General features: G+C 47.7%; 1 protein-coding gene and 1 non-coding gene across 3 annotated transcripts; one reads left to right on the top strand and one right to left on the bottom strand.

The window, feature by feature from the left end:
- Positions 1-1,021: 1,021 nt before the first annotated feature.
- LOC103165968 (C-type lectin domain family 4 member F-like) lies at positions 1,022-15,876 on the top strand. Of its 2 annotated transcripts, none has more exons than XM_029062234.2 (6): positions 1,022-1,338; positions 7,549-7,698; positions 8,509-8,652; positions 9,458-9,609; positions 12,400-12,518; positions 15,622-15,876. In XM_029062234.2, exons 1-6 carry the CDS (start codon positions 1,257-1,259, stop codon positions 15,785-15,787), a joined length of 813 nt encoding a protein of 270 aa, XP_028918067.1. In that variant the 5' UTR covers positions 1,022-1,256; the 3' UTR covers positions 15,788-15,876. The 2 variants fall into 2 exon arrangements, with proteins under 2 accessions (XP_028918067.1, XP_028918068.1); XM_029062235.2 differs by having other exon boundaries at positions 1,023-1,338; positions 7,582-7,698.
- Positions 4,996-5,134, bottom strand: LOC114811796. The gene has a single exon (XR_003759492.1). It is a non-coding gene; the product is annotated as a small nucleolar RNA SNORA7 (small nucleolar RNA).
- Positions 15,877-27,029: the final 11,153 nt, after the last annotated feature.

Here is a 27,029-nt window from a genome sequence, read left to right as displayed (position 1 = left end):
TCCTCATTGTCCCCTGTTCACGCCTATCCCGCCGTCGACCCCTGGCTGGTTTTGGGTTTATTGGTAGAAAGATGCTACAGGCCTGGTTCTCGTACCACTGCTGTAACTCTGGGCAGTCAATCAATCAATCAATCGAATTTATTGATGTTTCCTGTGTGTAGAGCATTGTACTAAACACTTGAGAGAGTACAATAGAAGACTTTTTCTCTGCCCAAAATGACCTTACAGTCCTGATGGGGAGACAGACGTTAATTTAAATAAATGAATTACAGTAATGTACCCAAGTGGCTTCAAAGCTCTCCATCACCTCCTACCTCACCTCCCTTCTCTCCTCCTCCAGTCCAGCCCACACACTCCCCTCCTCTGCTACCGCTCACCTCCTCACTGTGCCTCATTCCTGCCTCTCGCGCCATCGACCCGTGATCCACGTTCTATCACTGTCCTGGAATGCCCTCCCTCCTCACGTCTGCCAAACTCTCTTCCTCTCTTCAAAGCCCTACTGAGAGCTCTCTTCCTCCAAGAAGCCTTCCCAGACTGAACTCCCCCTTTCCCTCTGCTCCCCCTCCTCCCCACCTCTGCTCCTCCCTTTTCCCCTTCCCCTCCCCTCCCTTTCCCTCTGCTCGTCCTCCCTAACGACATAAAAAAGCCCTAGCAGCCTCTTCAGGACAGGGGAACCCCCTGACATGGCCTTAGTTGAGAAGCAGCGTGGCTCAGTGGAAAGAGCACGGGCTTTGGAGTCAGGGCTCATGAGTTCGAATCCCAGCTCTGCCACTTGTCGGCTGTGTGACTGTGGGCAAGTCACTTAACTTCTCTGTGCCTCAGTTCCCTCATCTGTAAAATGGGGATTAAGACTGTGAGCCCCACGTGAGACAACCTGATTCCCCTATGTCTACCCCAGCGCTTAGAACAGTGCTCGGCACATAGTAAGCGCTTAACAAATACCAACTTCCCGTGGCCGGTGGCCAACCTAACTTCCTCAACCGGGCGAGAGTTTAGTTCTTTGCTCCTCGGAACTCTTTGCTTCCCCTTTCAGTGTTCACAGAACGGGGAAAGAAGGATTGTGTACGCTCTCATTCATTCAATCATATTTATTGAGCGCTTACAGTGTGCAGAGCACTATTCTAAGCGTTTGGGAGAGGCGATACAACAACAAACAGACCCATTCCCTGGCCATAACGAGCTAGAGGTCAGCATACCGTTCGACTCCAATGGGAAGCAAGTTGGGAGAAAGTGCTTGATCCGGGGAGAGGCCATCAATGAGGAGAGAGTCACTGAGGATCAACATGGAAGACATCTACGAGAACATTCTTGTGAGGAAGATGCCTCCTAAACCTCAGGGTAAGTTGGGGGGACCCCCCACACCCCTTTCAACTCTGTTCATTTTCCTCTACTGAGTGTCCATCTGTCCCTCGGGGCTGGGACCCATGGCTTTTGCGGGGAGAAGGGGAGGGGTGGTTTTCAGCCTTGAATCTCAGAGAGATGGAGAGATGTCAGCCAGTCACTCGCATTCCCTGCCCACAACGAGCTTACAGTATAGAGAGGGAGACAGACGTTCATATAAATCAATAAATGGCAGATACGTACGTAAGCGCTGTGGGGCTGGGAGGGGAATTGACTAAAAGGAGCAAGTCAGGATGACGCGGGGGGGGGAAAGAAGAGGGAAAGAGGGCTTAGTCAGGGAAGGCCTCTCAAACATGTCACTGGGATGATCCTGGGAGTCAGAGGACGTGGGTTCTAATCCTGGCTCTGGCCACATGTCTGCTGGCTGACCTGGGGCGAGTTACTTCACTTCTCTGGGCCTCAGTTACCTCATCTGTAAAATGGGGATCAAGACTGTGAACCCCATGCGGGACAGGGACTGTGTCCAACCTGCTTACCTTGTATCTACCCCAGCACTTAGAACAGTGCTTGGCATATAATCTTTTCTTGTCTTGCGCTTATATCTCCCACACAAGTATGTAAGTGCTGTGGGGCTGGGAGGGGAGTTGACTAAAAGGAGCAGGTCAGGACGACTCAGAAGGGGGTGGAAGAAGAGGAAAGGAGGACTTAGTCAGGGAAGGCCTCTCAAAGCTGTCACTGGGATGTTCTCTCTGGGTTTCTGAGCTGTTGGTTCTGTCTTGGCTGAGCTAGGGTCCTTTTGGATGCGGAGAAGAGTAGAGGTTGGAACATAGAAATGACTTTTTTTTCTTTTTTAATGGTATTTATAAAGTGCTTATTATGTGCCAGTGCAGGATTGTATACAAGTTACTCATGTTGGACACAATCCATGTCCCCATCTTAATCACCATTTTACAGATGAGGTAACCGGGACACAGAGAAGTAAAGTCCCAGCCCCACAGCACTTATGTACATAGCTGTAATTTTATTTCTTTATATTAATGTTTGTCTCCCTCTCTAGACTGTAAGCTTGTTGTGGGCAGGGAATGTGTTCTATGTTAATTGTGCTCACCCAAGTACTTACTACAGTGCCTGCACACAGTAAGCACTCAATAAATCCCAACTGGATTACTGCATCAGCATCCTTTCTGATCTCCCAACCTCCTCTCTCTCCCCGCTTCAGTCTATACTTCGCTCTGCTGCTCGGATTATCTTTCTACAGAAACGCTCTGGGTATGTCACTTCCCTCCTCAAAAACCTCCAGTGGTTACCTCTCAACCTTTGCATTAAAAAAAACCCCTTCCTCTTGGCTTCAAAGCTCTCTATCCCCTCGCCCCCTCCTACCTCACCTCCCTTCTCTCCTTCTCCGGCTCAGCCCACACACTCCGCTCCTCTGCTGCCGCTCACCTTCTCCCTGGGCCTCCTTCTCACCTGTTCCACCATCCACCCCTGACCCACCTCCTACCACTGTTCTGGAATGTCCTCCCTCCTCACATCCGCCAAACTAACTCTCTTCCCCTCTTCAAAGCCCTACTGAGAGGTCACCTCCTCCAGGAGACCTTCCCAGACTGAGCCCTCCCTTTCCCTCTGTTCCTCCTTCCTTCCCCATCGCCCTTACTCCCTCCCTCTGCTCTACTCCCTTCCCTTCCCCACAGAACTTGTGTATATTCATTCAATAGTGTTTATTGAGCACTTACTATGTGCAGAGCACTGTACTAAGTGTTTGGAATGTACAAATAGGCAACAGATACAGTCCCTGCCCATTGACGGGCTTACGGTCTAATCGGGGGAGACAGAAAGACAAAAACAATAGCAATAAACAGAATCAAGGTGATGTACATCTCATTAACAAAATAAATAGGGTAATGAAAATATATACAATTGAGCAGTCGAGCTTTTTTGTATTTTGATGGTAGTGATGCCTGACTACTTGTTTTGTTTTGCTGTCTGTCTCCCCCTTTAAGACTGTGAGCCCACTGTTAGGCAGGGATTGTCTCTATCTGTTGCCAAACTGAACATTCCAAGCGCTTAGTACAGTGCTCTGCACACAGTAAGTGCTCAATAAATACAATCAAATGAATGAATGAATGAATAAATAAGATTGACTGACTGATTGACCGACTGACTGAAGTGAGTTGCCCACGATCCCACAGGAGACAAGTGGCGGAGCTGGGATTAGAACCCAGGACCTTTTGACTCCCAGGCCCCTGCTCTTATCTATTAGGCTACATCTCTCGACTATTTGTACACAGTGGCAGATGGTGTGGGATTTGGATAAAAATCTCACAGCACCTTCTCTTTTTCAGGAAGAAGAGGAAGGGTTGTGAAAGAAGTCTGTAAAGGGTAGAGAGCAGGATGGGAAGCAGCGTGGCTTAGTGGCTACAGCCCAGGCCTGGGAGTAAGAAGAACCTAAATTCTCATCCTGGCTCTGCTATGTGACCTTGAACAAGCCACTTCACATCTTCCTGCCTCAATTACCTCATCTGTAAAATGGGCATTAAAACTGTAAGCCCCATGTGTGGCAGGGACTGTGTCCAATCTGATTATCTTGTATCTACCCCAGTGCTTAGGATAGTGCCTAGCATGCAGTCAGAACTTAAGAAATACCATTTAAAAAAAAAGAAAGAAAGAAAGCATCTCCTCAGTAGCAAGGCGTACGGGAGTCTTGCTGGGGAAAACTCAACAAGAGTTTTGTTCGGACAGCTTTTCTCCCAAGATGACTGGAACTGATCTCTTCCAACCACCACCCACTGGGCTGAACTTCCAGGTGGGGCAAGGGGGCATTTGACAGGTGGGACAGGCTGCTCTAGACTGTAAGCTTGTTGTGGGCAGGGAATGTGTCTGCACTTTTGGTATATTGTCCTCTCCCAAGTGCTGAGTCCACTGCTCTGCACACAGTTAGTGCTCAATAAATACAACTGACTCACTGACTGACAACAGAAGAGTTGGTAGCCACAATCCCTGCCCATAGGGAGGTTACAGTCTCCAGTCTTTTTGACTGTGGGGAGGGAGCAGTTCACATCAGTCACCAGGACCCCAAATTGCCACAGGCTAGGTGTGCTCGCCCCACACTTTGGATCACCCCGTTTCCCTGGGTCTCCTCTGCACACTCCTCACGGTGGTTTGCGGAGCCCGGAGTTTCTGAGAGGCCATGGTTTGGGCCTCTTTCAGTGGAAAGGGCCTCATCCTGGGAGTCAGAGGAGGAGGGTTCTAATCCTGGCTCTGGCCACATGTCTGCTGTGTGACCTTGGGCAAGTCAATTCTCTTCTCTGGGCCTCAGTTACCTCAGCTGTAAAATGGGGATCAAGACTTGTGAACCCCATGTGGGACGGGGACTGTATCCAACCTGGTTACCTTACATCTACTCCAGTGCTTAGAACAGAGCTTGGCACATAGTCTTTTCTTGCCTTAGGCTGGCGAGTCGTCTTCAACCCATAGCAACTCCATATATCTCCCAGAGTGCCCCACCTCCATCTGCAATCATCTGGTAGTATGAGCAGGGAGTCTTCTTGGTAAAAATACGGAAGTGGTTTATCATCGCCGCCTTCCGTGCAGTTAACTTAGTCTCCTCCCTCGACTCTCTCCTGTGCCACTGCTGCCAAGCACAGGTGAGTTTTGACTTGAAGAAGATTGCCTTCCACTAGCTAGCTATTGCCCAAGCTAGGAATAGAATGGGTACACCTCGCTGCTTATCTCTCCCTCCGTAGCCGAGACTGGCAGAGTACTGGAAACTCTCCAGATGCCATCCTGAGAGGAGACTGGGTGAGTAACTAAGCGTTTAAATACAATTATTATTATTCAGGCCGTCGACTCCCTTATTTGGCTATTTGAGCTCTGTCCCCTTGACTCAAGGCCTCTTCTTCCTACTGGAGATGAGTCCTGTTGCCGCTCGGATATCTCCACGAGAGAACACCAGACGACCATGAAGAAGAAACCTAGTTTCGATTGAATGAGGGTTTTTCACCCCCCCTCAAATGGAGGCCCTTTCTCTGGCATAATTCGACCAACTCATCCGTCTCCAACACACGGATGGTCAACAAGGAATCTTTCACTACTGCCAACTCGAACTCCAAACTGTAAAGTCTCTAGACTTGTAAGCTTGTTGTGGGCAGGGAGTGTGTCTGTTTATTGTTAAATTGTACTCCCCCAAGTGCTGAGTACAGTGCTTTGCACACAGTAAGCGCTCAATAAATATGACTTAATGAATAAATGAAACTGACCAATTGACCCATCCTATCCCTTTACCCTAATCATAAAGCAAGCTGCAAAAAACATTCCTTTCATCCAAGTGCTGTGCCAAAATAAAATGTTTCAAAGATTTAAAAGAAGGCAAAAATCAAGACAAATTATTATTCTATTTCTATTTCGAAAATATCCTTTCAAATCCTTTTGCAATTCATTTCCATTTAAAAGTCCTTAACGTGTTATTTATAGTAATGTCTGTCTCCCCACTTATTCATTATAACTATGGTATTTGTTAAGCGCTTACTATGTACTGGGTATTGTACTAAGCACTGGGCATTGTATCTAGACTGTAAGCTCGTTGTGGGCAGGGAATGTGTCTACTGTTGTACTCTACTCTCCCAAGCGCTTTGTACAGTGCTCTGCACAACGTAAGTGCCCCCCATTAGACTGTAAGCCGGTCATTGGGCAGGGATTGTCTCTGTTGCCGAGCTGTACATTCCAAGCGCTTAGTACAGTGCTCTGCACATAGTAAGCGTTCAATAAATACTACTGAATGAATGAATGCTCAATAAATACGATTGAATGAATGAATGAACTTATCTGTCCTTTCCGTCTACTGACCCCTAGTAGTGATGGGAGAAACCACACTCACCTCCCGGAATCAATAATTATTATTAATAATATTGTTATTTGTTAAGCGCTTACTATGTGCCAAGCACTGTTCTAAACGCTGGGGTGGATCCAAGGTCATCAAGTTGTTCCACGTGGGGCTCACACTTTGAACCCCCATTTTACAGATGAGGTAACTGGGGCACAGAGAAGTTAAGTGACTTGCTCAAGGTCACCCAGCGGACAAGTGGCGGAGCCGGGATTCGAACCCATGACCTCTGACTCCCAAGCCCGGGCTCTTTCCACTAAGTCACGCTGCTTCTAATAGTTGTGATATTTCTTAAATTCTGATTAAGCGTTCAAATTCTTTTGAAATTCAGCCTGCTTAAAAATCCTTAATGTGTTATCCGTACTCTCTGTTATTATCCGTCCTTGTCTACTGACCCCTAGTGATGATGGGAGAAACCAAACCCACCTCACTAGTATTATTATTAAGTTTTGTGGTATCTATGAAGCGCTTACTATCTGCCAGGCACTATACTAAGTGCTGGGGTGGATTCAAACACATTGGGTTGGATCCAGTCAGTCCCTGTCCCACGTGGGACTCACAGTGTCAATCCCCATTTATAGATGAGGTCACTGAGGCACAGAGAAGGGAAGAGACCAGGCCAAGGCCACCCAGCGGACAAGAAGCAGAGCTGGAATTAGAACCCATCACCTGACTTACAGCGACGCTGCAATGCATCTGGGCTTTTAATTGGATTATTTTGGTACAAAAATCCAGGAGAGCAAGGCCTACTAGATAGATAACGGGCCTGGGAGTCAGAAGGATAAGGTGCTATAAAATGGGGATTAAATGTGTCAGCCCTATGTTGGATATGGACTATGTCCAACCTGATTGGCTTGTATCTACCGCAGCGCTTGGTACAGTTCCTGGTGCACAGTAAATGCTTAATACCACAAAAAAATAGAAATGTTACCTTATCCTATTGATTGATCTAAAAAAGTAAAGTTGCAGTGAGAAGCAACATGGCCTGGTGGCACATCAGAAGGACCTGGGTTCTAGCCCCACCTCTGCCACTTGTCTGTTGTGTGACCTTGGGCAAGTCACTTTACTTCACTGTGCTCAGTTCTCTCACCTGTTAAATGGGGATTAAGACTGAGAGCCCCAGGTGATATAGAGACTGTGACCAACCTTATTATTTTGTATCTACCCCACTGCTCAGAACAGTACATGGCACATAATAGGTGCCATATTTTTTTAAGCATTGCAGTGACCACTATTTGAGGAATAATAATAATAATTTTGGTATTTGTTAAGTGCTTACTATATGCCAAGGACTGAACTAATCCCATTTTCAAAACTGTCTCTTCCAGACCCACCTCACACACTTTCCTCCTCCCCACCAGGACCATTCCTCACGGAAGAAATGCCGGCGTCCCTCAAGACCCAACACATCATCCGCGCTGCCCTGATCATGCTCGCTGTGGCCCTCGCGTCCTCTCTCATTGCGGTGACCATCCTGTGTAAGTTCCCTGGACTCTCCTGCCCCAGACCTTCCCCCTAGAGCTGGGGCAGTGGCTCGGGGAAGAGTCAATCCATGAGGGGGAGGAATCTAGAAGAACTCGGCTCCCTGTGGCCTCTGCTTCTCCTTCTGCATCTTTCCCAAGTCCAGAGCTCTGAGCGCAAACTAGGTTCCAGCTAAAGATTCGTCCGGTCAGCCCCACGGGCACAGAGCAGAACCAGGCTGGGAGGGAGTTCTACACAGCGGGGCTGGGTTCCTCTGACTCTTCTAGGGAAATCAAGGACAGAGAGGGTAAACCACTCCCTCAGGGACACACAGCTATTTGGGTGTGAAACATGAACAGGAGCTGAGCTAAGCTTCCAGGGTAGGAAATGGGGTCCAAAGGCAATCCAGCAGGGGAAGGGGGTATCATCCTGGGATCTGCCACCTGAGGGCCAGCGGGTGCAGAAGGAAGACGGAAAGAGAGAGAGAGAGAGAGAGGGAGAGAGAGGGAGAGAAAGAGAGGGGGAGATAGAGAAAGAGAGAGAGCTGTCCCCTCAGCTGGCTCCAAATCCCAACTCGGACGGTGAAGGAGTTTTACCATGAGGTAACATTCTGCCTCAGTACAAGAAGCACCATTTCCTCTCAGGAACAGCCAGGTTTCCAGTCTTACCCGAGCATATCTCCTCCCCTAATCATCGTCATCATCAACGGTATTTATTGAGCGCTCTGTGCAGATCACTGTACTAAGTGCTTGGGAGAGTACCGTGCAACCAGTCAGCCGAAATGTTCCCTGCCCAAGGTGAACTAATCCCAGAATATGTGGTTTTAGATGTCCAGAGCCGGAAAGGTCTACGTGACTTTGAGAGCAGCAGGAGAGCAAAGGACATCAGTGGCCTGCAGGCAGAGGTGAAGAGGTTACAGAGCCGTTGGAAGACCAGCAATGACTCCTTCACAGTGCTCAGAGAACGATACAGTGAGGACCTCTCTGCTTTGACCACCCCATTTTAACCTGCCCATCCTGTCTCAGCTCAACTATGAGCTGATTCCCAAGATCCCACTTTTCTCCCTTGCCAGGAATCTGTGAGCCCCTGCTTAGCAGCATGGCGTAGTGGATGGAGCCTGGGCCTGGGAGTCACAAGGTGGTGGATTCTAATCCTGGCTCCGCCACTTGTCTGCTGTGTGACCTTGGGCAAGTCATGTCACTTCTCTGGGCCTCATCTGTAAAATGGGGATGGAGATTGGGAGCCCCACGTGGGACAGGGGCCGTGTCCCACCAGTTTTCCTTGTATCCACCCCCACGCTTAGTTCAGGTATAATACACAGAGCACGGGGTTGGGAGTCAGAAGATCATGGTTTCTTATCCTGGCTTAACCACCTATCTGCTGTGTTACCCTGGGCAAGACACTACACTTCTCTGGGCCTCAATTCCCTCATCTCTAAAACGTCGATTGCGACTGTGAGCCCCCACGTATGTCCAACCTGATTTGCCGGTATCCACCCTGGTGCTTAGTACAGGGCCCGGCACACAGTAAGAGCTTAGAAAATACCATAATTACCATTATTAGTGCCCAGCTTCATAGTAAGCACTTAACAAATACCACAATTATCATTACTGTTAATGATTTTTTCTCCCAACAAGTCCACATATGGTAACTTCCCCGGAGAGGGTCCCAGGCTTGAGGTGGAGCCAAGATCAGGACCCCAACATTCCCAGTTCCCACACCCTCACCTCTCTCCTGGTTTGCAAGCCCTCACTCTCTCCTCTTCCTCTCTTCCAGATACCATCTTAAAATTGCTCTCTGAGGGCTGGCATTCTTACAACCAGAATTTCTATTTCTTCTCCAATGATTCGAAGACCTGGGCCGAGGCCGAGGGGATCTGCGAGTCCTGGGATTCTCACCTGACGTCGGTGACTTCAGAGGGAGAACAGGTTATGGCTGACCCTGTGACCTCGTGACCCCTCCTGTCCTGTGGGCCACCCTTGTCCTTCTCAGGAGCCGCCCACCATGTCCATCATGGCCTGGGAGAGCAATCACTGGGCCCACGGATGTCACAGCAACATCCAGAAGCAGCGTGGCCTAGTAGTAACACGGATCTTGAAGTCAGAGGTCCTGGGTTCTGATCCCAGCTCCGCCTCTTGTCTCCTGAGTGACCTTGGGCAAGGCATTTAACTTGTCTAAAACAGAAGTTCTTATCTTCCCACCCAAGCCCCGTCCTTACTCTGACTTTCCCATCACTGTAGATGACACCACCATCCTTCCTGTCTCCCGAGCCAGTAACCTTGGTATTATCCTTGATTCCTCTCTCTCATTCAACCCACATATTCCAGTCATCACTAAATCCTGTCGGTTCGACTCTCACAACATCGCTAAAATCTACCCTTTCCTCTCCATCCAAACTGTTACCACATTAATCCAAGCCATAACCTATCCCGCCTTCATCATTCTATCAGCCTCCTTGCTGACCTTCCTGCCTCCTGTCTCTCCCCACTCCAGTCCATAGTTCACTTTGCTGCCTGGATCATTTTTCTGCAAAAACATTCAGGTCATGTTTCCCCACTCCTCAAGAAACTCCAGTGGTTGCCCATCTACCACCTCAGCAAACAAAAACTCCTCACCACTAGCTTTAAAGCACTCCATCACCTTGCTCCCTCTTACCTCACCTCCCTTCTCTCCTTCGACAACCCCGCCCGCACACTCCGCTCCTCTGGTGCTAACCTTCTCACTGTGCCTCGTTCTCATCTATCTCGCCGCCGACCTCCTGGAAAGCCTTACCTCCTCATATCTGACAGACAGTGACTCTCCCCCCCCCTGCTTCAAAGCCTTACTGAAAGCCCATATCCTTCAAGAGGCCTTCTCTAAGCCCCCCTTTCCTCTTCTTTCACTCCCTTCTGTGTCACTCTGACTTGCTCCCTTTATTTATCCCCGCTCCCAGCCCCACAGCACTCATGTCCATGTCTATCATTTATTTATTTCTATTAATGTCTATCTCCCCCTCTAGACCGTAAGCTAATTGAGGGCAGGGAATGTGTCTGTTACTGTTATACTGTACTCTGCCAAGTGTTTAGTACAATAAAAACAGCACAAAGTAAGTGCTCGATAAATACGAATGACTGACTCAGTTTCCTCAACTGCAAAATGGAGATTCAATCCCAGTTCTCTCTCCTACTTAGACTGTAAGTCCCACGTGACACCTGATTATCATGCAGCTACCCTAGCGCCCAACAAATACTAAGCACTCAACAAATACCATTATTGTTATTATGATCATTTCCCCTCAGCACTCTAATCCTTAGAGGGGCAGTTCTGAGCTTGGTCAGAGAAGGAACCTGGTGTGACTGCAGGTGACTGGGCTCTAGAATGTGGACTGAAGTCTGAGATGGCAGGGTGGCAGCGCCAGGGTGGTAGTAAGGTAGAATTGTGCCTTCCCCCAGAGCCCCACTGTTCTCATTTGGGGCTGCCTCTCTAGATTCCAGCGCTGGAAATTAAATCTTTTCTATTAGTGACTTTCTAGGGAACCAGAGCCAGATGAAGGAGGAGATATCAGAGCTCTGGGGTGGGATTAAGAGAGAGAGAGAGAGTATGTGTATATGTGTATATTAATCAATCAGTGGTATTTATTGAGTGCTTACTATGTGCAGAGCACTGTACTAAGAAGTGGATAGAAGTGGACTCAGTAGGACTCAGACTCTAAACTCCTATTTTACAGATGAGGTAACTGAGGCCCAGTGAAGTGACTTGCCCAAGGTCACCCAATAGGCAAGTGGCAGAGCCGGGATTAGAACCCAGATCTTAATGACTTGCATTCATTCAATCAGTTGTATTTATTGAGTGCTTACTGTGTGCAGAGCATGGTACTAAGCCTTTGGGAGAGTCTGACAGAACAATAAACTGACACATTCCCCACCCACAACAAGCTTACAATCTAAGGGCTCAATAAATATGATTAAATGAATGAATGAATAGATGGGGGAGACAGATATCAATACAAATAAATAAAATTACAGATATGTACATTAGTCCTGTGGGGCCGGGTGGGGGTGAACAAAGGGAGCAAGTCAGGGCAACACAGAAGGGAGTGGGAGATGAGGAAAAGTGGGGCTTAGTCTGGGAAGGTCTCTTGGAGGAGGCGGGCCTTCAGTAAGACCTTGAAGGTGGGGAGAGTCATTGTCTATCAGATTTGAGGAAGGAGAGAAGTGAGGTGAGGTAAGAGGGGGCAAGCTGGCAGACTGCTTTAAAGCCAATGGTGAGGAGTTTTTGTTTGATACAGAGGAGGATGGGCAACCACAGGAGTTCTTTGAGAAGGGAGGTGACATGTCCCTAATGTTTTTGTAGAAAAATGATGCGGGCAGCAGAGTGAAGTACAGACTGGAGTGGGGAGAGACAGGAAGCTGGGAGATCAGCAAAGGGGCTGATGCCCTAATCCAGGCCCGTGCTCTATCCACTAAGTCATGCTGCTTCTCTACTCAAGAGTTTTTCTCTACTCATCTGCAAGTCCAAGGATCACATCTTATACTTCTGTGTTTTTCCTGACCATGAAGTTCTCCATTCAGTCACTCCTGTTTATACTGACCCCCGTCCTAAATGGCTCTGCTGAAAAAGTCCCTTTTCCAAGTTAATCTGATGGTCCGGCCCCTCTCGGCCCCTCGGCTTTTGTTTCTAGAGTCCGATTCCCCCAGATCGCTAGCGCTGACTGTTCAGTGGGTCTCTGTGTTCTCTAGAAGTTTTTGGTCAGGCTAATGAATGGACAATCTCACTGGATCGGACTGAATGACCAAGAGAACGAAGGTATCTGGAGGTGGACAGACGGGATGGAGTTCAGAGAGAATGAGAACAAGCAGTGAGTATATAATAATAATAACTGTGGTATCGGTTAGGTGCTGACTAGATGCCAAGCGCTGTACTAAGCGCTGGAGTGGATACGAGCAAATCGGGATGGACACAGTCCGTGTCCCATTTGGGGCTGACAGTCTCAATTCCCATTGTACAGATGAGGTAACTGAGGCACGGAGAAGTAAAGTGACTTGTCCAAGGTCACACAGCAGACATGCGGCAGAGCCGGGGTTAGAACCTATGACCTTCTGACTCCCAGGCCCGTGCCCTAGCCACTCCGCCATGCTGCTTCTCACATATCACGTCACCCCCTTCCTCCACCGGCCACCAGCCCTAGGACTCAATCAATCAATTAATCAATCATATTATTGAGCACTTTCTGAAGGCAGAGCACTGTACTAAGCGCTTGGGAGAGGACAAGAGAACAGACACATAACAGAGCACAGAATACACTATAACAGTTGGCAGACACATTCCCTCAGTCTAGAGGGACAGTCTGTAGTTAATCAATTGTATTTACTGAGCACTCACCATGTGCAGAGCACTGTACTAAAAGCTTTGGAGAGTACGACGAAACTGAGTTGGTAGATATGTTCCCTGCCCAACATGTGCCTACTCGTGACAATTCATGAGGTGTGGAGAGAAGCACTGTGGCCTAGTGGCTACAGTCTGGGCCTGGAAACCAGAAGGACCTGGATTCTTATTCCGGCTCTGCCACTTGTCTGCTATGTGACCTTGGGCGAGTCACGAGACTTCTCTGTGCCTCAGTTACCTCATCGGTAAAATGGGCATTAAGACTGTGAGCCTCTTGTGGGACAGAGACTATGTCCAAACTGATTAACTTGTATCTACCCCAGCGCTTAGAACAGTGCTTGACACACAGTAATAATAATAATAATGTCGGTATTTAAGCGCTTACTATGTGCAGAGCACTATTCTAACCACTGGGGTAGATACAGGGTAATCAGGTTGTCCCACATGAGGCTCACAGTTAATCCCCATTTTACAGATGAGGTAACTGAGGCACAGAGAAGTTAAGTGACTTGTCCACAGTCACACAGCTGACAAGTGGCAGAACCGGAATTCGAACCCATGACCTCTGACTCCCAAGCCCGGGCTCTTTCCACTGAGCCACGCTACTTCTTTAATAATAATGGTATTTGTTAAGTGATTACTATGTACCTAGCACCGTTCTAAGCGCTGGGGTAGATACAAGGTCATCAGGTTTTCCCATATGGGCCTCAGAGTCTTAATCCTCATTTTACAGATGAGGTAACTGAGGCCCAGAGAAGTGAAGTAACTTGCCCAAAGTCACACAGCTGACATGTGGCAGAGCCAGGATTAGAACCCATGACCTCTGACTCCCCAAAAGAGCTTAATAAACACCATCATTACTATCATTATTATTATTTGCCTTGGTGCCAGGCCCAGAACAGAAAGGGGGCAGGGCACAGCAGGAAAGCAGGGAAGCCAGGCTTACATTTTGTCTCTGTACCCAGAAGTCTCCTCCTCGATAACGATGCTGGGAGCTGTCCACCCTCTTTGGTCTTTCTGATGAGGGCAGGGGCTCCTCTGGGAGTCCTGAGTGCGAATTTACGGTGAAACAGACTCCCCATGAATACATGGGGAGAAGGCTAGGGAATGAATCTTGCCCTAAGGCCGGGGTGAAGAAGTGAAGAATCATGGCTGAGGGGTGTGTTGGAGGCCTGGGGTATAATAATAATAATAATAATGATGGCATTTGTTAAGCACTTACTTTGTGTCATGCACTGTTCTAAGCGCTGGCATTCTTCAAATGCCATTGTTTCTGACCCAGACCGACTCCATAGACCCACCCTCTTCAGAATGTCCCATCTTCTGTCCTAAAGGCATTCTGGTATCTCTATTGACAGAGTTTTCTTGGTAAAGAAAGTGCTGGGGTAGATGCAAGCTAATCAGATTGGTCACAGTCCCTTATCCCATATGGGACTCACAGTCCTCATCCCCATTTTCCAGATGGGGTAACTGAGGCTGAGCTGCTTCCTCTGCAGCTCCTGGATGCTGAGCTTTGCCATTCATTCATTCATTCATAATGATTGAGCGCTTACTGTGTTCAGAGCACTGTACTAAATGCTTGGGAAAGTACAAAAGAACAATAAAAAACAGACACATTCCCTGTCCACAATAATTATGGTACTTGTTAAGTGCTTACTACGTGCCGGGTGCTGTACTAAGCCCTGGGGTGGACACAAGCAAATTGGACTGGACAAAGTCCCTGTCCCACATGGGGCTGACAGTCTCAATCACCATTTTCGAGATGAGGGAACTGAGGCCCAGGGAAGTGAAGTGACTTGCCCAAGGCCACACAGCAGACAGAGCCAGGATTACAACCCATGATCTTCTGACTCCCAGGTCCATGCTCCATCCACAAGGTCATGGGTTGTTTTTTTTTTTTTTTGGTTCCTGGACCCTGGAACCACAAGAGTACAGTATAGTGCTCTGCACACGGTAAGCACTCAATAAATACGATTGAATAAGTGAATGAATGAATGAATGAAGAGCACAGCCCTCCAGTCCCCTGCTCCCGCTCCCAGGAGAAGGCCCGGCCCGAAATTAGTCCGGTCCTCAAAAGGTCAGCAGGTGACTTGACGTCTCCTAGCTTGTCTGCCCCATCTCTCCTCTCAGTCAGTCAGTCAATTATATTTATTGAGCGCTTACTGGGTGCAGAGCACTGTACTAAGCTCTTGGGAGAGTACACTAGAACAATATTACAGACACATTCCCACAATATAATATATAACACGATATAACACAACGTATCAGACGATACATGTCACAATATAACAGACACCTTGTAAGCTTACGCCTCCAATCAATCAATCAGTTGTATTTATGGTAAGTGCTGAGGAGAAATACGATATGGACAGAATTGGTAGACACAGTCCCGGCTTACAACGAGCTGACAGTCTAGAGGGAGGTTACGCCTCCAATCAATCAGTTGTATTCATGGAGCGCTTCCTGTACGCTGAGCACTGTATTAAGCTCTGAGGAGAGTATGTCATGACAGAGTTGGTAGACACATTCCCTGCCCACAACGAGCAGACGTTCACAAATCTCCCCTTCACTTGCAGGTTCTGGGACAAAGGGCAGCCGGACAACTGGGATCAGGGCGAGGGGCTGAATGAAAACTGCGTCTTTTTCCAGAAAATCACAGTGCAGGGGTGGAATGACGGAAACTGTGATTTGAAGTTCCACTGGGTGTGCAAGAAGACGATTCCCCTTGGATGGGAGGTGTAGGGGTCTGACTGAGGCTTCCAAGGACCCTTATCTATTGGCCGTTGTGAGCAAGAAGCAGGCTAAGAAGGAGAAACTTCCTGTGAATTTAAGAAAGCACACATCTCTCCTCTTTCTCTCTTTCTCTCCCTCTTTCCCTCTCTTTCTCTCTCTCCTGTTCTTGTGCTGTTCCTGGGTGTGGTCACTGGCGGGTTATCATGTGATGATGTCCCACCCCACTGGTCTCTTTTGCTGTCTGTCTCCCCATTTTAGACTGTGGGTCTGTTGTTGGGCAGGGATTGTCTCTACCTGTTGCCGAATTGTACATTCCAAGAGCTTACTACAGTGCTCTGCACACAGTAAGTGCTCAATAAATACGATTGAATGAATGAATGAATGGTCACTGTGTTGCAATGGCCAGGCCTTGATTATGGGACCCAACTGTCATCACACACAATAGTTACAGGTGCAAAAGGTGATGGGAAGATTGTCATCTGCTTGACCCCACCCATTAGAGTCAACCCAGTTGCCTAACCCCTTTCTAATGCAGATTGGGCCTACGGCCGAATCCAAACTCTCGTTTTGGGGGACCAGTCCCCGGGGTGACCAGTCCTGGCCTGTTTCCAGCCCCCAAGGGAGACACTTACTCTGCTTCCCTTCCAACCTAGGACACTCCAGGAATTCATTCATTCAATAGTAGTTATTGAGCGCTTACTATATGCAGAGCACTGTACTAAGCGCTTGGAATGGACAAATCGGTAACAGATAGAGACAGTCCCTGCCCTTTGACGGGCTTACAGTCTAATCGGGGGAGACGGACAGACAAGAACAATAGCAATAAATAGAATCGAGGGGAGGAACATCTCATTAAAACAATAGCAAATAAATAGAATCAAGGTGATGTACATTTCATTAACAAAATAAATAGGGTAATGAAGATATATACAGTTGAGCGGACGCGTACAGTGCTGAGGGGATGGGAAGGGAGGGGGGAGGAGCAGAGGGGAAGGGGGGAAAAGAGGGTTTAGCTGTGGAGAGGTGAAGGGGGGTAGAGGGAGCAGAGGGAAAAGGGGAGCTCAATCCGGGAAGGCCTCCCGGAGGAGGCGAGCCTTAAGCAGGGCTTCGAAGACGGGAAGAGAATCAGCCCGGCGGAGGCGAGGAGGGAGGGCACTCCAGGACCGCGGGAGGTCGTGGCCTAGGGGTCGACGGCGGGACAGGCGAGAACAGGGGACGGTGAGGAATGCTCAGGGAACAGCTGAGAAGCAGCGCGGACAGGTGGATAGAGCCCGGGCCTGTGAGTCAGAAGGACCTGGGTTCTACTCCCGGCTCTGCCACTTGTCTGCCGGATGACCTTGGGCAAGTCTATTCTCTGGGCCTCACTTCCCTCAACTGTAAAATGGGGATGAAGACTGTGAACCCATTGTGGGACAGGGCCTGTGTCCAATCTGTGCTTTGCCTGGAGCGTAGTAAGTGCTCAAGTCGCTTACGTAACAAATATAATTTTTTTAAAAAATCATCAGTAGAGCCTGGGGGAGGCAACTCAATTCTCGATGTGGGCTACTTTCATACAATTATCCATCCTTGTGCCATCTTGCTCCTTCATTGGTCAATCCACTTCTCTTTTCTCCCTCCTCCCTGTGTCCTTCCCTGCCAGAGAACCTTCATCTTTTATAGACGGGGGCCAAATTGAGATCTCTGCTTTAACCGCTCATGGGGAGGGTTCTTGCTTGACCTCGGAATCCCTTTCCCCTGGTGATTCACTCATTCAATCGTATTTATTGAGCGTTTACTGTGTGCAGGGCACTGGACTAAGCGCTGGGGAAAGTATAATACAAGAATGCACTGACACATTCCCTGCCCACAGCGAGCTTACAGTCTAGAGACCTAAGGGGTTTGCTATTCAGTATTAGGTCTTAGCGCTGCTAGTTCTCATGGATTCTCATTGGCTTTCTGAGCAATAAACAGCTTCCCCAGAATCCCCCACTTTTCTTGGAGCCTTCATTTACAATATATGACTTGGACTATCCACAGACCACCCAAAAGAAGCAGCATGGCCTAGTGGGAAGAGTGTGGGTCTAGGAGCCAGAAGGACCTGACTCTACCATTTCTCTGTTGTGTGACCTTGGGCAAGTCACTTAACTCCTCTGTGCCTCAGTTTCCTCATCTGTAATATGGTGATTAAGATTATGAGCCCACTGTGGGAAATGGGCTGTATACAACCTGATTATTTTGTATCTACCCCCGCAATAAGTACGGTGTCTGGAATGTACTAAGTGATTAACAAATACCACTATTATTATTATTACAGAGACTGGGATGAATCCTTCCTCCATCTTACCCCTAGTACCAGGGAGTGAGAGAATAAGAAAAGGTGCAAGAGAGAGAGAGAGAGAGAGAAAGGGAGAGAGAGAAAGTGTATCTTGTCTTCCCAATCAGACTGAGAACCCCTCAAAGGCAGCACCATCAAACAATCTAGAACACGGGCCTGGGAGTCAGAAGGACCTGGGTTCATTCATTCATTTACTCATTCAATCTAATTTATTGAGCGCTTACTGTGTACACAGCACTGTACTAAGCGCTTGGAAATTACAATTTGGCAACGAATAGAGACAATCCCTACCCAACAACGGGCTCACAATCTAGAAGGGGGGAGACAGACAACAAAACAAGTAGGCAGGCATTAATAGCGTCCATATAAATAGAATTATAGATATATGCACATCATAAATAAAATAAATAGAATAATAATAAATATGTACATATATACCCAGTTCTAAACCCAGTTCTGCCACTTGTCTGCTGCATAACCTTATTAAAGTCACTTTACTTCTCAAGGACTGTTACCTCAACTGTACAATGGGGACTAAGACTACAAGCTCCATGTGGGACATGGACTTTGTCCAACCTAATTGGTTTACATCTATCTCAGAGCTTAGAAGCAGCAAATTGGAAGCCCTTAATAAATACCACATTTAAAAATACCCTAAAAAAGAAAATCAACAGTATTTATTAAGTACTTAGTGTGTGAACCTTGAGCTCGTTGTGGGCAGGGAATGCGTGTGTTTGTTGTTGTACTCTCCCAAGCACTTGGTACGGTGCTTTGCACAAAGTGAGCGCTCAATAAATATGGTGAAATGAGTGAATGAATAAATGCAAAGCACTCTATTTAGAGCAAAGGAAAGTATGATACGACTGAGTTGGTAAGTGCGTTTTCTGACTGCAATCACCATGTCTCCTCTCCGACGCCCAGATACAGCCCAGGTTTACGTCCAGCATAATAATAATAATAATTGTGGTAGTTGTTAAGCGCTTACTATGTGCCATGCACTGTTCTAAGCACTGGGGTGGATACCGGGTAATCAGGTTGTCCCCCGTGGGGCTCACAGTCTTAATCCCCATTTTACAGATGAGGGAACTGAGACCCAAAGAAGTGAAGGGACTTGCTCAAAGTCACACAGCTGATAAGTGGCGGAGCTGGGATTAGAACCCACAACCTCTGACTCCCAAGACCGGGCTCTTTCCACTAAGCCCCGCTACTTCTCTATGGTCAGCCACGGTCAGCCATGCTGACCCAGCATGGGTCAGGATGACCAGACAGCCCTGTTGGTGGGTCAAATACTTGTCTGCGGAGAATAGTAATCACCTGCAGAGGGAGGCAGGCGTCCATAGAATCCTGCTTAAGAATAATAATTATTATTATTATGGTATTTGTTAATTGCTTACTTTGTGCCAAGCACTGTTCTAAGAGCGGGGGTGGATAGAGGGTAATCAGGTGGTCCCATGTGGGGCTCACACTTTTAATCCCCATTTTACAGATGAGGGAACTGAGGCCCAGAGAAGTGAAGAGACTTGCCCAAGGTCACGCAGCAGACAAGTGGTGGAACCGGGATTAGAACCCACACCCTCTGACTCCCAAGCCCGGGCTCTTTCCACTAAGCCACGCTGCTTCTAATTGTGTATTTCCACTGTACTAAGTGCTAGGGTGGCCACAGCTAATTAAGTTGGACACAGCCCCTGTCCCATGTGGGGCTCACAGTCTCAATCCCCATTTTACAGATGAGGGAAATGAGGCACAGAGAAGTCACTTCACTTGCCCAAGGTCACAGAGCAGGTAAGCGGCAGAGCGGGAATTAGAACCCTTGACCTTCTGACTCCCAGGCCCATGCTCTAACCACTACACCATCTCCCTCTTACACCCAGCCCCCACCAGTGTCTCCTGCGGCTTCTTTTTGGGGTTCCCTTCTTCAGTCCATCCCCCCTGCTCCTTGAAAAAGGGGCAATTATTAATATTATTACTACTACTAATAATAATACATCTACCCCGAGCTTAGAAGAGCACAGAGGAAGCACTTAATAAACACCATATTAAAAAATACCATAAAAAACAAAATCAGTGGCATTTATTAAATATTACGAGTGTGCACTGTGAGCTCATTTTGGGCAAGGACTGTGTCTGTTGTTGTATTGTACTCTCCCAAGCGCTTAGTACAGTGAGGGCTCATTAAATAGAGAAGCAGCGTGGTTCGGTGAAAAGAGCCTGGGCTTGGGAGTCAGAGGTCATGGGTTCGAATTCCAGCTCTGCCACTTGGCAGCTGTGTAACTGTGGGCAGGTCACTTCACTTCTCTGTGCCTCAGTTACCTCATCCATAAAATGAGGATTAAGACTGTGAGCCTCACATGGGACAACCTGATGACCCTATATCTAGCCCAGCACTTAAAACAGTGCTCTGCACATAGTAAGCGCTTAACAAATACCAACGTTATTATTATTATTATACTGATTGAATGAATGAATGAATGCAAAGCACTGTATTTAGAGGATAGGAGAGTATAATACCACAGAGTTGGTACATAATTATTCATAACAATAATAATAATAATGGTGACCTTCTAGACGGTGAGCCCATTGTTGGGTAGGGATTGTTTCTATTTGTTGCCGAATTGTACTTTCCAAGCACTTAGCACAGTGCTCTGCACACAGTAAGCACTCGATAAATATGATTGAATGAATGTATTAACTGCTTTCTACTCCCAACTCTGATAGGGCTGTGATTCTGGGCCCTGGGGACAGCAGCCTCTTTCAGCCCGGGTGGCTTGAGGCAGGAACAGGTCTGCGGCAGCAGGGGATTGGGCGAAATGACCTTGGGACCCCTGAAGTCTCCACCCCAGCCCCTCTTCCACCCTCAATCACCTTCCCTGAGCAGCGTGGCTCAGTGGAAAGAGCCTGGGCTTCGGAGTCAGAGGTCATGGGTTCGACTCCCGGCTCTGCCACTTGTCAGCTGTGTGACTGTGGGCAAGTCACTTAACTTCTCTGTGCCTCAGTTACCTCATCTGTAAAATGGGGATTAACTGTAAACCTCACATGGGACAATCTGATTACCCTGTATCTACCCCAGCACTTAGAACAATGCTCTGCACATAATAAGCGCTTAACAAATACCAACATTATTATTATTATTATTCCCTGGCCACGTGTCCCCAGCTGCCTCGGGGAGTGTCTCTGTCCAGGCTGTGTGTCTGTCCCATTTCCCCTGTCAGGCCGGGAACCGGTTGAGGGTGGGAATCCGAATGCCAGGCCTCAGCTGGAAAAGCCCAGCAAGTAGACCGCAGCGTCTCTTAGTGGAAAGAGCCCAGGCTTGGCAGTCCGAAGGACCTGAGTTCTAATCCCAGCTCCGCCACTCATCAATTGTGGGACTTTGGGCAAGTCACTTAACTTCTCTGTGCCTCAGTTCCCTCATTTGGAAAAGGGGGATTAAGACTGTGAACCCCCCATGGGACAATCTGATAACCTTGTATCTATCCAGGCGCTTAGAACAGTGCTCGGCATATAATAAGCGCTTAACAAATACTATCATTACTATTATTATTACTCTCCCTTGTGCTTAGTACAGTGTCTGCATGCAGAAAGTGCTCAAATAATATTACTGATTGACTGTCTCCCCCATCAGTCAATCAATCAATAAACAATATTTACTGAGCACTTTTATCCTGCTGTTTCTGGTTCTTCTTCTCCAATTCTCTCTTTGAGGCCCTCCAAATTGGCTTCCATCCCTTTACTCCACAGAAACCGCCCTCTCAAAGGTCACTGCTGATCTCCTTCCTCTCAAATCCAACGGCCCCTACTCCATCGATATCCTCCTCGATCCCTCAGCTGCCTTCGACACTGTCGACCACCTCCTTCCCCTGGAAATATTATCCAGCCTGGGCTTCACTGACACTGTCTTCTTCTGGTTCTCCTCCTAGATCTCTGGCCACTCATTAAAAGACTATTTCGCAGGCTCCTCCTCTGCCTTCCACCTCCTAATAGTGGAGGTCGCTCAAGGTTCAGTAAACGATAATACTTGATAAGCACTTACTCTGTGCCAGATACCGTTCTAAGCAGTGGGGTAGATTAAGTTAAATGAGTTTTGACATAGTCCCTGGCCCTCATGGGGATTACAGGATACATAGGAGGGCATAGCATTGAATCCCCATTCTACAGATGAGGTAACTGAGGCCCAGAGAGGCCAAGTGACTTGCCCAAGATCACCCAGCAGACAAGAGGAGGATCTGGGATTACAACCCAGATCCTCCAAAATCCCAGGCTGTGCTCTTCCCGACAAAGTCACGCTGCTTTTGGGTCTGGATCCTTTTCTCTTCTCTATCTACACCCACTCCTTTAGGGAACTCAATCGCTCCCATGGCTTCAACTACCACCTCTAAGCAAATGATTCCCAAACCTACATCTCCAGCCGTGATCTCTCTCCTTCTCTCCAATCTCGCATTTCCTCCTGCCTTCAGGATTTCTCTTCTTGGCTGTCCCCACTATCACCTCAAACTTCACATGTCCAAAACAGAACTCCTTATCTATTGAGCCAAACCCTCTCACACCAGTGACTTTCCTATCCCTGGAGACAGCACCCCCATCTTTCCTGTCCCACAGGCTTTGGCATTATCCTAGACTCATCTCACCCGTTGACTCATCTCACCCGTTCAACCCACGTATTCAATCTGTCACCAAATTTGTTAGCTCCACCATGACGACGTCGCTAAAATCCGTCCTTTCCCCACCATCCACACTGCTTCTGTGTTAATCCAGGCACTTATCTTATCCTGCCCGGTTTACTGTATCAGCCTCTTTGCTGATCTCCCTGCCTCCTGTCTTTCCCCACTCCAGTCCATACTTCAGTCAGTTGCCTGGATCATTTTTCTACAAAAATGTTCAGTCCAAATTCCTCCCCTCCCCCCCCCGCAACCTCCACGTCAACCAGAAAGTCCTTAACATCAGTTTTAAATCAATCACCTTGCCCACTCCTGCGTCACTTCACTGCTCTCCAACTATAACCCAGCCCGCACACCTCGCTCCTCTAGTGCTAACCTCCACACTCTGCCTCTATCTCATCTATCTCACTGCCAACCTCTTGCCCACATCCTGCCTGTTGCCCAGAATGCCCTCCCTCCTCATATCCGACAGACGATCATGCTCCCCTTCTTCAAAGTCTTATTGAAGGTGCAGCTCTTCCGAGAGGCCTTCCCTGACTAAGCCCTCTTTTCTTTTTCTCCCACTCCCTTCTGCATCTCCCTGACTAGCTCCCTTTATTCTCCCTCCCCACAGTATTTATGTGCATATCCATAATTCATTTATTTAGATTAATGTCTGTCTCTCCCTCTAGAATGTAAACTCATCAGGGAATGTGCCTGCTATAGTATATTCTTCCAAGCACTTGGTACAGAGCTCTGCACACAGTAAGCACTCAATAAATATGATTGATTATGTGCATACCCATAATTTATTCATTCATATTAATGTCAGTCTCCCCCTCAAGTCTGTCAGCTCACTGTGGACAGGGAACGCGTCTAACCAAATCTGTACTCTCCAAGCCCACATTACAGTGCTCTGCTCGCAGTAGGTGCTTTATAAATATGATTGATTGAGGACTTCCTATATGCTGAGCATTGTACTAAGCACATGGGAGGGTACAATACAAAAGGGTTGGTAGACCCTGCCTACCAGGAGCTTACAGTTTAGACAGGGAGACTCAGTTTTTGAGGTCTTCTCAGACAACAAATTGTCAATATCCCCTTGATTTTATTTATTGTGATTAAGTTGTCTTGTTTTTGTCTGTCCGTCTCCCCCGATTAGATTGCAAGCCCATCAATGGGTAGGGATTGTCTCTCTCTGTTGCCAAACTGTACATTTCAAGCGCTTAGTACAGTGCTCTGCAAATAGTAAGTGCTCAGTAAATACTTTTGACTGAATGAATGAAAGAACTCTATGGTGTTTCCAGTAACAGCATATGGAATCCGAAAGCTGGACGGTGAAAAAACAGGATAGAAAGAACATCGATTCTTTTGAAATGTGGTTTCAGAGAAGGCTTTTGCGAATACCATGAACTGCCCGAAAGACAAACCAATGGAATTCAGAGCAAACTGAACCAAATTGGTCTTTGAAAGGCCTGATGACTCGAATTAGATTAGCATATTTTGGACACATAATGAGGAGGACTAATTCTCTGGAGAAGACACTAATGGTAAGAAAAGTCCAGAGAAAATGACGAGGTGGCAGACCGGCGGTTAGCTGGATAGCGACCATAACAACGATAACGGAAGAACCGTTAGAAAGGTTGCAGATTATGGCAGAGGACAGAACCTTCTGGAGAAAGTACATCCATGGAGTTGCTGCGAATCGGAAACGACTCGACGGCACTTAACAATAATAATGACAACAATAGCAGTTACTATTTCTCCTGTCCACATGGCAGACTCAGTAAGTTCATCCATTCAATCATACTTATTGAGCGCTTACTGTGTGCACAGCACTGTACTAAGCGCTTGGAAAGCACAATTCGGCAACAGATAGAGACAATCCCTGCCCAACAACGGGCTCACGGTCTCAAAGGGGGAGACAGACAGCAAAACAAAACAAGTAGTCAGGCATCAATACTATCAAGATAGATAAATAGAATCATAGATATATACGCATCATTAATGAAATAGAGTAATAAATAACATATGCAAACATAGACAAGTGCTGAGGGGAGGGGAAGGGGGTAGAGCAGAGGGAGGAAGTAGGGGGAATGGGGAGGGGAGCAGGGGCAGAAGTCTCTTTTGATGCCACTTCTCGGTGGAGCTGAAGTGCTGATTTTGCCCCTTCTTGCACCCCCTCTCTTCCGCCTCTTTTTGGCATTAGTTAAATGCCAAACAAATGGTATTTGTTAAACCTCTGCTATGTGTCAAGCAGTGTTCTAACTACTGGGGTAGATACAAGATAATCAGGTCAGGCACAGGCCCTGTCCCACATGGGACTCACAATCTTAGTCCCCATTTTACAGATGAGATAAGTGAGGCCCAGAGAAGCAAAGTGACTTGTGAAAGGTCAACCACAGCTCCGAAACCCACCACACTCAAATCTGCCCCCAAGGCCCGTTAGTTCTCCTTTTTCCTGGGTGAGGCCCGGGTTTCAGAACCTCCTCCAGCTATGTCTGCCTCCCCCGTTTTTAAAATTAGGATACTTGTTAAGCACTTAATATGTGCCAACCACTGTTCTTAGGGCTGATGAAGACACAAGTTAATCAGGTTGGAAACGGTCCCTATCCCACCTGGGGCTCGCACTCTCCATCCCCATTTTTCAGATGAGGTAACTGAGAAACAAAGTGACTTGCTCAAGGTCACACAGCAGACGAGTGATGGAGCCAGGATTAGAACCCACATCCTCTGTCTCTCAAGCTGAATATGAATGGTTTGGGCAAAGAATGAACTGTCTTCTTGTGCCATCCCACCATCTCCCTTCTCTCAGGGCCCAAATATCACCCAGCTCTTATCTCTCACCTCAAGTTGCTGGTGTTTTCACAAACAGCAATGTGGTGAAGTGGAAAGAGCATGGGTGGGGAAACAGCATGGCTTAGTGGAAAGAGCACGGCCTTGGGAGTCAGGTCTTGGGTTCTGATCTCAGCTCCACCATCTGTCTGCTGTGCGACCCTGGGCAAGTCACTTCACTTCTCTGGGACTCAGCTCAACTGTAAAACAGGGATTTGGACTGTGAGCCTCACTCAGGGCAGGGACTCTGTCCAACCCGATTTGCTTGTATACGACCCAGAGCTTAGTACAGTGCCTGGCACAAAGTAAGGGCTTAACAAATACCATCATCATTATTATTATTATGGGGCTGGTAGCTAAGAGAAGTGAAAATCAGCAGCTGATGCCGCAAGATGGAAGTAACTGGTAAGTTTGTTGTGAGGCTCCGGAAATCTCTCCACACACATAGGCCTGGCTCTACTACTTTTCATTCATTCAATAGTATTGAGCGCTTACTAAGTGCAGAGCACTGTATTAAGTGCTTGGAATGTACAATTCAGCAACAGATAGAGACAATCCCTGCCCAATGACGGGCTCACAGTCTTAGATTACTGTGTCAGCCTGCTCTCTGATCTCCCTCCCTCCTCTCTCTCCCCGCTCCAGTCTATTCTTCACTCCACTGCCCGGCTCATCCTCCTGCAGAAACGATCTGGGTGTGTCACTCCCCTTCTTAAAAACCTCCAGTGGTTGCCTATCAACCTCCGCACAAAACAAAAACTTTTCACTCTAGGCTTCAAGACTCTCCATCACCTTGCCCCCTCCTTCCTCTCCTCCCTTATCTCTTTCCACTGTCCACCCCACATGCTCCGCTCCTCTGCAGCCCACCTCCTCACCATCTCTCGGTCTCGTCTATCCCGTCGACCCCTGGGCCACGGGGGTCCTGGAATGCCCTCCCTCCTCACTTCCGCCAAACTAATTCTCTTCCCCTCTTCAAAACCCTACTTAAAGTTCACCTCCTCCAAGAGGCCTTCCCAGACTGAGCTCCCCTTTTCCCTCTACTTCCTCTACCCCCCACTTCACCCCTCCGCAGCTAAACCCTCTTTTCCCCCCATTTCCCTCTGCTCCTCCCCCTCTCACTTCCCATCCCCTCAGCGCTGTACTCGTCCGCTCAACTGTACATATTTTCATTACCCTATTTATTTTGTTAATGAGATGTACATCGCCTTGATTCTATTTATTTGCTATTGTTTTAATGAGATGTTCATCCCCTTGGTTCTATTTATTGCTATTGTTCTTGTCTGTCCGTCTCCCCTGACTGGACTGTAAGCCCGTCAATGGGCAGGGACTGTCTCTATCTGTCACCGATTTGTCCATTCCAAGCTCTTAGTACAGTGCTCTGCACATAGTAAGTGCTCAATAAATACTATTGAATGAATGAATGAATGAATAATCGGGGAAGACAGACGGTAGAGCAAAACAGAACGAAACAAAA

This window comes from Ornithorhynchus anatinus, chromosome 4 (genome assembly GCF_004115215.2).
Source record: "Ornithorhynchus anatinus isolate Pmale09 chromosome 4, mOrnAna1.pri.v4, whole genome shotgun sequence".
Classification (NCBI taxonomy): domain Eukaryota; kingdom Metazoa; phylum Chordata; class Mammalia; order Monotremata; family Ornithorhynchidae; genus Ornithorhynchus; species Ornithorhynchus anatinus.
Note: the sequence above shows the minus strand (reverse complement) of the source record. Positions and strands in the feature narration are given on the sequence as shown.

Coding starts and splice junctions, on each gene's coding strand:
- LOC103165968 (XM_029062234.2), top strand. CDS start 1,257: ATGAGGAGAGAGTCACTGAGGATCAACATGGAAGACATCTACGAGAAC. Junction 1,339..7,548: donor GATGCCTCCTAAACCTCAGG/GTAAGTTGGGGG, acceptor TGTCTCTTCCAG/ACCCACCTCACACACTTTCC. Junction 12,519..15,621: donor AGAGAGAATGAGAACAAGCA/GTGAGTATATAA, acceptor CTTCACTTGCAG/GTTCTGGGACAAAGGGCAGC.